This window comes from Porites lutea, chromosome 1, assembly GCF_958299795.1.
Source record: "Porites lutea chromosome 1, jaPorLute2.1, whole genome shotgun sequence".
In the NCBI taxonomy this organism is placed as follows: Eukaryota; Metazoa; Cnidaria; class Anthozoa; order Scleractinia; family Poritidae; genus Porites; species Porites lutea.
In genome coordinates this window covers 29743703-29756286 of record NC_133201.1, presented here as the reverse complement: position 1 = coordinate 29756286, position 12584 = coordinate 29743703, and the positions used below count along the sequence as shown (strand labels likewise).

The 12584-nt window shown below is 41.3% G+C and overlaps 1 protein-coding gene across 7 annotated transcripts in view; it reads left to right on the top strand.

Moving 5' to 3' along the window:
* LOC140947753 (chromodomain-helicase-DNA-binding protein 4-like) overlaps window positions 1–12361 on the top strand; it is a 62073-nt gene extending 49712 nt beyond the window's left edge. For 4 of the 7 annotated variants that reach the window (XM_073396955.1, XM_073396971.1, XM_073396978.1 and 1 more), the window contains 10 exons: window positions 285–326; window positions 847–991; window positions 1503–1737; window positions 3282–3416; window positions 5337–6207; window positions 7695–7768; window positions 8378–8421; window positions 9071–9171; window positions 9267–9361; window positions 11048–12361. In XM_073396955.1, the coding sequence (XP_073253056.1) occupies window positions 285–326; window positions 847–991; window positions 1503–1737; window positions 3282–3416; window positions 5337–6207; window positions 7695–7768; window positions 8378–8421; window positions 9071–9171; window positions 9267–9361; window positions 11048–12003 (2698 nt within the window). In that variant the 3' untranslated portion in view covers window positions 12004–12361. The remainder of the gene's footprint in view (window positions 1–284; window positions 327–846; window positions 992–1502; window positions 1738–3281; window positions 3417–5336; window positions 6208–7694; window positions 7769–8377; window positions 8422–9070; window positions 9172–9266; window positions 9362–11047) is intronic. The other 3 variants (XM_073396963.1, XM_073396945.1, XM_073396986.1) reach the window with 2 other exon arrangements.
* Window positions 12362–12584: the final 223 nt, after the last annotated feature.

Genomic DNA, 12584 nt, shown 5'->3' with positions numbered 1-12584 from the left:
GTTAGGAAGTGCGGGGGAGGTCAAAAGTCAAAGCATCCTTGCTCCAACGCTGTAAGCTTTGCGTTCTGTGCATTCAAATGGGGCATTTATTCTCAGGGGAAGTCCAAACGAATCCTGGCTACAAACGTGTGGGGCATGCGTAATAGCAACCTGGTGATAAGGACTGTGAGCTCCCTGGTAGTCCGCATTGGTGCTAACATTGAAATTTGTTTAATAGATTTGAGCTTGAAAACTTTGAGAGAATTCATTTCCCTCTGTCTTCTGTTACTCTTTTCCGTTTCTAGGTTCGCGCGAGACCTCCGGGGGAAATCCGAGAAAGCCTTCCAGTAAGTAATTGATATATTGGAATTTTACGTGTAAAACATTTTCCTCATCATGAATACAGCTAAGTTTTAGTTTGAACGTAAACAATGTTTGTGGAAATTTCCACATAATTCAACAAACTTATCATTTGAGCGAGGTTTCGGTCCATACCCTGTTGGTTTCCTAAGAAGCACTTTGCTGTATTGGAATTGATTAGCTGAAGTTGCGTCTAGGAAGGCTCTCGAAAGATTATCTTTTTCCTTGAGAAGTAACCATGATGATATCTGTCACCCACCTGCATCACTCTGTGCTTTTCCGCATTTCCTTTGTTTCCTCCGTGATGTTAAAACACGCTAAATGACTACTTGTTGCTAGAACATCTGCCTCCATCCTGGTTATGTGTTATCACATATCAAATACATTACTGTGAACAGAGTTGAAAATAGCGACACGTTGTGGAGTATTTTTGATGAGGTTGGAAAGGTTTGATGTTGTGAAAAAAAATTTCAACGTAACGAGATGTAAATTGTTTTTGACTTACAGAGCGTATGTAGCTATGTTTCTGCGCCACTTGTGTGAGCCTGGGACAGACAACAAGGAAATGTTTAATGATGGAGTACCTCGTGAAGGACTTCAAAGAACTCAAGTGCTGACCCGGATTGGTATCATGAGCCTCATAAGAAAGAAGGTGGGTGGGTTTACCATAAGAAATTTTGAAAACCAAGTCTAAATGTGGTAGTATTAACGCTTTCAACCCTAAGATCAAAATTTGAATTCTCATTTGTTCCCCTATTCATTTCCTACAGAAGTAGTGGGGTGAAGTTGATAAAGTATCAAGCAAATTCATCTTGTGTGATCATGTCCGTAATTCTCATGACCACTCTGTTTAAAAAAGCAGTGATATTACAAGGAGAAATTTGATGCTAATCACTCTTAGGGCTTAAAGGGTTAAGCTTCCGGAGTTAATTCTAAAGGTGGTGTGAAAGCCGGCAAGAAGTATTTTCTTTTGGCACTGTTCATTTTACTAAACAGGGTTCTTTTAACGTTATGAGGCGGTGAAACCAAAGACTAAACTCCGAGGTGGAGGGGGAGGGTTTGGGCGCGGGCACTTCCTAGGAATAGGTTAATGGGTATGTGTGAGGGGCCTAAAAGGACTAGCTTGTGACGATGATTTTTGTGGTTATTGGCCTTTTGTTCAGGTTGAAGAGTTTGCTCATATAAATGGATGGGAAGCTTGTCCTGATGAAGAACCTTCAACAGAAAAACCTTCAAGTAAAACCTCCTCACGTGTCTCCACACCAGTAACAGAGATTGTCGACAGCAAAAAGGTTGAACAGGAGCCAGTTAAAAAGGAAGAAAAAGAGGAAACACCTGAGAAGAAGGAAGACGAACAACAGAAATCTGAACCAATGGAAACTGACAAAGACGAAGGAGGTACGTTGGGAGTACTCCCTATAATGGCCTGATTTAGCAACGGAAAGGGAACGTCAGTTGAGGACGGCACGCGCAGATCGAACAACTGGCTTGACCAATGGCAGAGCGGCAAATTGGGCACCGGAAGTCGAGTTTAGTCCTTTCCGCGCGCTTTCCCGTCGTCAAACGACTTTCCAGTTCTGTTGCCTAATCAGCCTAATGGCCTATAAGAGCAGGCTCCGCCCGAAAGGGATACCTTTTTCAGGCTTCAGTTTTAAGAAAGGGTAGGGATTTTACTAGTTGAAGTATATGAAAGGTTAGGGAAATTTGTCATTTCGGTCTGTGAAAGAAGTTAAAAGGGCTAACAGACGAATCTTGGGCTGTGAAAGGACAAGAAAAATTCTTGGTTTCGTGATTTATTCGTATTAAAAAGACGGTTAATTTACAGTAGGTGAAAACGACGCAGTGTTCTTACTAGCTCTTTGAAAGGGGTACTGTTTGTCAATAGAAGGTATAAGAAAGGGTTAGCTTTTCTCTTAAAAATGGTATCTTAAAAAAGGGTAAGGGTGGGACCACAGGGCAGAGTACCCCCCCCCCCCCGGGACTATTTGATGCACTGTACCTGCATTCCAGTGAACAGTGGCACTAATGCGAGGCTTGGGATAACAAAACTAAGTGATTTGTCCATCCAAGCCTCAACGTCGTTTAATTGTGTGTGCTCACGAACGCGTAATAGGAGAAAGGTTTACAACTAATAACCCAGTGCCCCTTAACATGGAATAGCACCTCTGAGATGTGCGCAGTTGTTATCTCGCTAGTGATTCTTTTGTATTCCACAGAGTCAACTTGAGCTCTGTGCATGCAAACTACCTTTAAAGTAAATAGCCGTTTAACTGAAGGAAACATACCAAACAAGGGGTTTGCCGGCGTCTAAAGCTAGCTTTCTTGTTTCAAACGGAAAGTAAATCTTAGTTCCCAACCAACCAATTGTCATTTGCTCATGAATAGCAGTTGCTGTATAACACAATATATTGCGGTATTTACCGTAATGTGATCATTTTGTAAAACTTCTAACATGTTTTTAACTGAAAGGAAGTAATTGAGGTTCATTCGGTGTTTAGTGTGAATGTAACTTGTTCTTTTACAGCTGGCATCATTTCTGTCGAGTAAACGTATCGCCTCCATGTTTCTCAGTGACTTACCGTTAATTATTAACTGAAAAAGACCTAAGATTATTAGACACTGTATTAACATTAATAAAAGGATTTTTCTCTCTTCATTGAAGAAACGATTATCTTTCGCAAAATAGTATAGTGCAACAGCATTTTTGACGGAAATATTCTTTCCATGGGGTACCCAGCCAAGTAGGAAAAATACGGAAGTTCGGGGGGGGGGGGTATGTCAAGCACTCCAGGGGGAATGGGGGTTCTAAAGTAAAAAGGACACTATCAACGTCAATACACTACATCCACTGGTTGGCTAATAGGTTATGGAAATATTTTAATGAATGGGTTAATGGTATGAGAACGTGTAATGTTATAGAACCCCTTGTGTCTCGTTTACAGCTAAAGAGAAGGCTAATGAGGAAGATAATGATAGTGCTAAACAGGAAAAAGGTGAAGAAGCTAAACCTGCTGCAGACAGTGAAGAAAACAAGAAGGAAGTGACCGATAAACACAAAGAGGATGACAGCATCAAAGGTGAGTTAAGAGACGTTATTAGGGATTTTGGTCATGTTTTTGAGCGACGCACGTCAACCGGAAGTGGTCTTTTTTTTTTTCAATTTTGGGCAATGGTTTTGCCCAAATTTTTGGACAAATAGTGTCTATGACACTTAAAAATACAAATTTCGCAACGTCAAGTTGCTTTAAAATGACAAAGACCTCACTTCCGGTTGAGGTGCGTCGCTCAAAAACGCCTTTGTTTAAGCTCCCTATTGTCCCTTATAAGTACGTTCGAAGAATCTTCCTTACTGCTTCTCTCCTATCAGGCCGGATGCACGAAGCCATCAGTTAAGATATTTTAATAATAATAATAATAATAATAATAATAATAATAATAATAATAATAATAATAATAATGATAATGATAATGATAATAATAATAATGATAATAATAATAATATAATTCATTTATATAGCGCTATTAATACTAGTTATTCATAGCGCTTTACAGTTTTAAACCTTATACTAATTATGAAGCAGTTTTTACAATTTCATCCTACTATACTAAATTCTACAATTATATATAATTAAGAAATAATTACTGATTACATCTTACACACTACAAAAAATAGGAAACAAAAGAAAATACATCATAGTTTGCAAAATAATAAAGTAAATGCCCATCTAAAGATAGGCCATTTTAAAAAGCATTGTCTTCAGTGCTGATTTAAATGCTTGTATATTTGACGACATGCGCAACTGAAAAGGCAGTTCATTCCATAGCTTAGGAGTACATACAGAAAATGCTCTATCGCTATAGGTAACAGTTCTAGATTTAGGAACACTAAGCAGATGTTGAGACTGAGATCTAAGATTGTGGGTATATTTAAGGCTTATTAAGTAGCTCAGATATGTATTCCGGAGATAAATCATTAAGTGCTTTGTAAGTCATCAGTAGCACTTTAAACCTTATACGATAGGAAACAGGGAGCCAATGTAGTCTAACTAGAACGGGGGTTATATGATCATATTTACAAGTAAAAGTTATAATGCGAGCCGCAGTATTTAGTACTGACTGAAGTCTGTCTATTTGGTATTTTGGAAGTCCAATAAGTAAAGCATTACAATAGTCCAGCTTTGATGAAACAAATGCATGGACTAACGTCTCAGTAGAATTTTCATAGATATTCGTAGATATTTTCTGATCATCTTGCTAATATTTCTAAGATGGTAATGAGATGATTTGCATAATTTGCTTACATGTTCCCCGAAAGATAGAGTTTGATCGAACAAAACACCTAGATTCCGTACAGTATTGCTATGCTCTATACACTCACTACCAATCTGAACATTGCTGAGACAGGGTCTTGGACGGAATTTAGAGCTAAAAACAATGAGTTCTGTTTTATCGTCATTCAACTTTAACTTGTTTGAAATCATCCACCTGTCAATTTCCTCTACACAGTGTGTTAGCAGATTCATAGCTCTAAGCCCTTTGCAGCGGGTCATTCACGTGGTACAAAACCGCCATGCTGTAGATCAAGGCCAGATGCTCTGGGACAAGACAAAAATTGACAATGGCCCCAGTGCGTCCCTTTTGTACCACGTGACTGACCAGCTGCAAAGGACCCGTTGATCATTGTTGAGGATCTAGTGTTAATACAATTCTTAACTCATAAGGTCTTTCTAAATCCAGACCTAAGTGCTTAACTTTGTCTTCCAGATTAGTGACCCTAGTCATTCGGTGATTGTACCCATCCATGGACGACTTGTGGACGTAAAATTCTATTCCACAAATATGCTGCAAAACTAAGCAATCCTGAAAACGTCCCCCTTCCTCACGAAATTCTTACTTTGGCACAGGACCGCAAAGTTCGACTGTTGGCACCACTGGGAACCCCCATCCACAACATCAAGAAACCCCGTATTTTGTTTTAACTTTTTACTTACTGTTAGCAGATCCAAAGACTGATACAGACACCAAAATGGATGTTGATGTTCCTGTTGAAAAAGAGGATCCTGAGAGGGACAATGAACGCAAAGAAAATAACGACGATAAATCTGACGAAACAGAGCCAATGGATGTTCAAGAAACTGGAGAAAAGTCTTCTGAAAATGGCAAGGATGGCGAACAAAAGAAGCCAGTGTTTGAAGCGGAGGAGAAAGAAGACGATAATACTGTTGACACAGCTGATAAAAAAAATGATAATTCAGGAAAAGGTGAAGAAAAAGAGGAAAAGGACACGACTAAGGAAACAGAGAGTGGTGAGAGTGAAAGTGTAGAGCATGGTGACGTGGTTGATAAAAAGGAAAATGAAGAATCCTTAAAGGAAGTTGAGTCAGTTAAAAATTCTTTTAATGAGGCTTACGGTAAGAGGGATTCTGATCAAACAGATAAAGCACCAGAAGAGAAAAGCGGAGCGAGCGAGAAAAAAGAAGAAGAGTTAGAAACCGATAAAACTAATGATAAACTCTCACAGAAAATAGACTCTGATCAAAAGGAGGGCAAACCGGCTGGAGATGCTGTAGAATCAGATAAAAAGGCAACTGACAATACAGCAGAAAAGACCGAATCGCCTGCGAAAACAGAGCAGGCCCCTATTAAAACTGATCCAGCAGCAGTCCCTAAACAGGAGAAATCTACTGAGAAATCGGCTGGACTGAGTAAGCCTGCCAGTGCAGCTAATGAACAGCAGCGGTTCATGTTTAACATTGCCGATGGTGGATTTACTGAGCTACATACTCTGTGGGAAGTAGAGGAGAAAAGGAAATGCGATGACATCTGGTGGAGATGCCATGATTACTGGCTTCTGGCTGGAGTTGTGATGTATCCTGAACACAGTTATTGAAGTAGTTACTGTATTATTCCTCTTATTCATTCCCATCCCATTTTGTGGTCTAAGTTATGTATTGGGTATCCAGATTTAAAATGTTCGTCGAGTCTAACTACATGGCATTTGATCATAGACATCAAAGCGTTTGTCCGCTACTAGCCGTTCGAGGTGTTTTACTAGAGAGTTTAAGCTTCACGTATACAGCAAACGGCAAACGTCAGATTCAAGTTGAGGATTTCTCAAAATAGAAAATGAGTAGATAAAAATGGCTCAAGTTAATACTTATGGATGCAAAATTGCGTGAAACACTAATTTATGTGTTGAAATAATTAACAGTAAACGACAAGTAAAGGGGAAACTTGGTCACGTGGTACAAATTCGCGTTTGCCGTTTGGGGAATGGTGTAAACGCGATGCGTTTAACCTCTCTACTTATGGATGTCTGTGGTGGGGGGATAGAAGAGAACGTTCTCTCAGGCGCGTCTTAGAAATTTTCATTCTGCGGTATTTAAAGTATCCTTTACCCATTCCTTCCCCATGGCTCTGCAGTGTGTGAACGGTCAGGATGTTGAAAAAAATCAACTCTTTCCCTCGCCTAACCCTGGACCCGAAATAGCCTGGCCCCAGTTGTTCAAACGTTGGACAGCACTATCCACCGGATGAATCAATTTTTAGCGGAAAAGTACAAGGGGAGCCAAATGCGTCAGCCAGTGGATAGAGATTTATCCAGTGGATAGTGCTATCCATGTTTTGAACAACTTGCGTCTGATTGAAGGGTATGTGCTGTTTGGACTTATTTGTTTTGTAATTGGTTGTTTGTCTACCCTCGAAGCACTTAGGGGTTCTTAAGAACTCGTTAAAACGTGTCCGTGCGTTCCAAATCGAATTAGAACTTGGAAGTGTTGGTTTTTAAGGAGAGAAGAAAACCGGAGCACCCGGAGAAAAACCTCCCGGAACAAGGGAGAGAAGCAACAACGAACTCAACTCACATATGACGTTGACGCCAGGATTCAAACCTGGGCCACATTAGTGGCACTCGAGTGCTCTCACCACTGCGCGTGCGCCAGCCTTGTTCCTCAGCTAACAATAGCCTACGTTCGATATATCAACTCCAATGCTTTTTGGTTTGGTTTTCTTTGTGGTCAGGTCTCCTTTGGGAATTACCAGACAATAAAATCGTAACATTTTGCAGTTTTTTTTTCGGAAAGCCTCTTAGTCATATTAGAATTCTGATATATCGAACGTTGGCTTTTCAGTAGAAGGTGCAGTTTATAGAGTAGTGCGGAAAACAAAATGCTGCTGAAAAAAATCCAGCGGAGACAAAGTCATTTTATCTAAAACTGCAACCATCCGAACTGCGACTTAAAATTTTAATTCTTTTGTAATAGAGTATTGTATAAAATTTCTCGACTTTTGTGAGACTGCGAAAATTGGTGACAATAGGGGTATTTTGTTTCTCCTTGACATTATCTCTCTTTCAGTCACGGTTATGGCAGGTGGCAGGATATCGCTAATGATCGCAAGTTTGGGGTGGTCAATGATCCGTTCAAAAATGGTAAGTTGTTGGAGCAGCGTCTGTAATGAAATTAGCAGCCAAGAAACTCTCGTGTCTTTAATTTTAAGTGGTAAGGTGCAGGGATGTTATTAAGAGCCGGGGGCCGGGGACTTCCCACGGCTGTTATGAACATGGCCCCCGACTAGTCGCATAGGAAAATAGAAGAAAAATAGAACCAAAAGAAATCCCTAGCTGTTTGATTCCTTGCCTATTACTTATTGTATTTATCCGGCAACTTAAAATCTTAGTGACATCCCCGTAGGTGTACTGGCAATAGTTATTGCAGCAAGTCGACTGCGTGAGTGCCGAAGGCGCGAGCGAAGCAAGCGAACGAGAGCGGCGAAGTCGCGAGACGAGCAACGTAAGTTAAGAAACAAGTCGACTTCGTGATTGCCGAAGGCGCGAGGGGACGCGCGAGCGTCGTACGAGCGTCGTACGTTGAGAAAGTCTTAGGTAAGGAACAGTCAGTGAAGAGACGTCAGAATAAGTACGGCGCACGTCAACCAGTTTCAATTCAGACCACGCTAACATTACCACTCAAACAAGTACTTATCAACCCAGTCCAGACTTCTTTTGCATACCTTATACCTTGGTTTGTTTCTATTGCAGTCTCTCTGGAGTACAAGAACCGCTTTATTGCGCGACGCTTTAAGGTTTGTTCTGCTGATATTGTTCCCAATTTTGTGTTTAGACATCAAATAGGTTTTCATCTTAAATTTCTTTGGGTTTCAGGGATAAATGGCCAGTGACTGTGTGATATTAAACATCTGTACCTTATTAACAAAGATTGCTTTGGCAATTGGTCATAGGCAACTAAGTATTGATCACTCGGGCATACGGAACTCGCTGCAATGATTTACTTGAGGTACCGCCAAACAATAGCTTCCTAATGCCTAATGCCCAAAGCAACCTTTCTTGAGTCAGCGATATCCCAAATCCTCAGTCTTAAGTCTGAGTTTTAAACCATCAAATTTAGCCCGCTGTCAGTGGCATTGCCTCCTTGTTCCCCCCTGTACATCCTTTTTGTGCTAATTCAAGCACTGGTGTGGTCATAATTGAAACTAGAAATTCAGTTAAGGAATTAGAAACCTGAATTAAGCTCTTAGACTAGTTCGACAGAAGAAGACAGTGCGCACACTAAGTAATACCGTCACAGTTCACAGCAACTTTATTGACCTTATTGTAGCGCACTAGTGTGCTTTTCTTGTGTTGGCATAGTTCACACCTTGTGTTGGTTTGAGCATTTCGCAGTTGATTTCCGTGAATTGCACCCTTGTGAATTATGTGCTGTTTTGTTTTAAGTTGTTAGAACAAGCGCTTGTAATAGAAGAACAGCTGAGACGAGCCGATACCATGAAACTCAGGCAAGACGCCAACCACCCTGCTATGGCTTTAAATGCAAGGTAAAATATCAAACCAATCTGCAGGAACGGTGTTTTAGCACCTTTTTTGAGAACTGAGATACGATGTGCAGTCATTTTTTGTCTTTGTTCGGTAGATTTGCGGAACTGGAGTGCTTAGCAGAAAGTCACCAGCATTTGTCCAAGGAGTCGTTAGCAGGAAACAAACCTGCCAATGCTGTACTTCATAAAGGTAATCTTCCACTCACGTTTAGTAGCTTATCGCTTCAATAGCCTGTGAATAGGCTGTCTGTAAGGGGAGGGTGGAAAAAATGAGGACCATTAGAGGTACTTCTTGCTACGCACGTTAAAGCATTTGTACCCATTCACCACAATAGGTCATTTGCATGATGACGTCATTTTACTGCGACCAGAATCCTTCAGGACTTTGCTTTCTTGTGCAAATTAGGGCTTTTGTTATCGAAACCTCACTGGGATTACCAAATTAAAATATGAAAGGAAAAACGAAAAGGATTCTGGTCGTAGTAGTAAAATGACGTCATCGTGCAAATGGCCTATTAAAGTAGCGTCGTTCGGACTATAAGCCTGTGAATGTTGTCGCCTTTCATCGCTCCCTTCTTTTGGACGTTTTGTAGCAAAACTAAAAAAATGTTAGGCCTGGTTTTAAACCATTCTTGTGAAAATGAATTTTACCTGCCTTTCGCTCCAAGGCTCGAAATAATTCCCGGGGAGCCTTCAGACACGATGACCGGCCAAATTCATTTTAGCTCGGTCACTTATCGTTTCTGGCCGGTCAAATTTATGAGTTAAATAACTCTTAAAACAAGGGCCCATGAACCATAACTGGCGTTATATATTTCCAAAAAACAGCCATGGGTTCGGATATTTCGCAGGGTCGAGGGGCCGCGAAATTTGTTAGAAATCTTATCTAATACATGTCGATACAACATATTTGAAACTTATCTCGCCCATTGGGGCTGTTAATTGTCGTCAACTTCATCCCCACAACGAGCGAACAACGTTCCAAAACTACCAGGTTGGGAACAACTGGGCTGGGCACTAGTCATGATGTTTTAAAAAGCTTTGCCATTGGCTTATTTCTCGAGTGCTTTGTAGTTAAAACAGCAAGTGATTATCTCTGTTAAAAAACTTTAAACACGCTCGTCAAATCAGCGCAAAATCGATCGATTTCTAGCGAAATTTGTCCAGAAAATTCCCACGAAATCGGCCGTTTTTATCTATTGTTTTTCGGCGAAGTTAGTCCCGAAGTTAGTCCCGAAAATTTCCGCGAAATTCCCGCGATATCGGCCGATTTTTCTGCGAATGTCTCTAAAAATCCCGCGAAACTTGACTTTTTTCTCCGCGACCGACAAGACGCCCTGAAGTTGTTGTTTAACTCATAAAAGTGAAAATATTTTTAATTTTGTGACCGAAAGCGCGTGAACCCTAATGTCTGTTCTAGTTGTATTTCACCCAGGATTTCAGATCAAAGTTTCGTAATGCACAGCGACTCGCTACATACTGATAACAATTGAAACAACTGATTGTGACCGGTCAACATGACCGGCAATACGAAAAGTTGACTGGTCATTTCCCCAGTCAGTCCGGACATTGTCCATTGACCGGCCGTTATTTCGAGCCCTGCGCTCGTGGTAATAAAAACGTTATTTAACATAGTGACCCTGTTGTATGATTAAAAGACAAAAAATCACTATATCACCAGTCCTCACTTGTTCAAAAGCTGTATAGGGACCTATAGCGCTATGGACAGGTTAAGTCGCTAACCAGTAGATACGTATTGGGGAAACCGATTGTGATATCCGCTGGATAGTGATTTATCCAGTGGATAGGACTTGCCATCTTCTTAACCTCTAGAATATAACAGACGCACATTTATCGTTCTTGTTTATGTTTTCAGTACTTAATCAGCTGGAGGAGTTGCTATCAGACATGAAGTCGGACGTCAATCGTCTTCCTTCGACACTAGTACGAATGCCTCCCGTCACTGCTCGGCTTAACATGTCGGAGAGAGGAATCCTCAGTCGTCTAACGAAACGTGGTGAGGGACCACCACCCAATGTCACCATACCTGGAAACACCATCCAGTCCCCACCCGTTCCAGGAATGGGTTCAGTTGCTATCCAGCCAAAGGTCCAGCCCTTAGTGTTGGGCGGTGGCACTATCATGCCCCCTGTACAAATCAGAGCAGGACCCCTGCACTACACTACAAGCTCTGTGTACCGCGCTCCACCCGTGACAGGCAGCAATGCAACCATCACAGTCCAGCCGCCTCCACCAACTACTCTATTGCTTTCGGCCTCCACTGCTACATCAAGTCAGGCCAAGCCCGGGCTCGTGCAGAATATACCTAAACCAGGCTCTCCGATGATCAGTCATCACGTAAACGCACCCACCCCCACACAGTACGTCACTACTCTTCTTACCAAGCCCGCTGTGACTGCGGCATCCGCTGTACCACAAACAGCGTCGGCTCCTGCCAGCTCTGGAACCGTTCTTACTCCGGTCATCAATAGCGTTTACAGTTTGAGCACTGGCCAAACCGGAACCGAGTCTCCCCGCAGCAGTACACCCCCCGTTATCCAAGGCGGAATTGGTAAAATGCTGAGCAAGTCTGCCACAGCTCTGGTGGAAAATCAGATCACTTCCATAATACGTAGCAAGGCTTCAGCAATGGGTCTTATAAGGCCAGATACTTCATCTGGCCCCAGTTCCCCCTCGGAAACGCAAGCAGCTTCGCCAGGACAAGGTCAAAGTACGCCCCAGGCCCCTCAAGAGGAAACCAGCCAGTCGCATACTGTAAAAACTGGGGATACCACTAAGGACAAAGATCCTGATGTGATTTGTTTGGACTAATTTTAATGCTAAGAAAACCGAAACACTTGCTTGACTGGTTCTAGTTATAGTTCCTGTTAAAAACGTGCTGCATGACACGTGACTACCGTAGAACCGAACATTTTTAGGCACCTTTTAAGTGCGCTATAAAGGTCTATTGCTGCCCTGTCAACCAAGTCAAAATTATCCAAATAATTCATTTGTACATTTATAAAATATCTTATTGCTGTTGGTTTGAATATTCGATGTGAACTAAATCTTTTTCTTTTTTCGTCTGTGGGAGAGAGGGGCTGAGATGAAATTGTAAAGCTGATGTAACTTATGTGGAGTTCAGCTAATATATGAGCAACAAATAAACACCCACTTTTTAGAAAAGAAATATCTTTGCTCTTGAGTTCTCTCATTTGCCAAGAACAAGTGTATCCGTAATTTTTTGTTGCATCAGAAATTTCGTTCGAAAAAGCGGATTATTGTTTCTGTCTTAATTCATACACATTTAATTTTATTACTGTTTTTCGCGTTGTGAACGTCTTGATAAACCCTTAACAGAAAGATGTATTTTTTTTTTCATAGTATTGTGTTTCAAGGGAATTGGCGTCTGT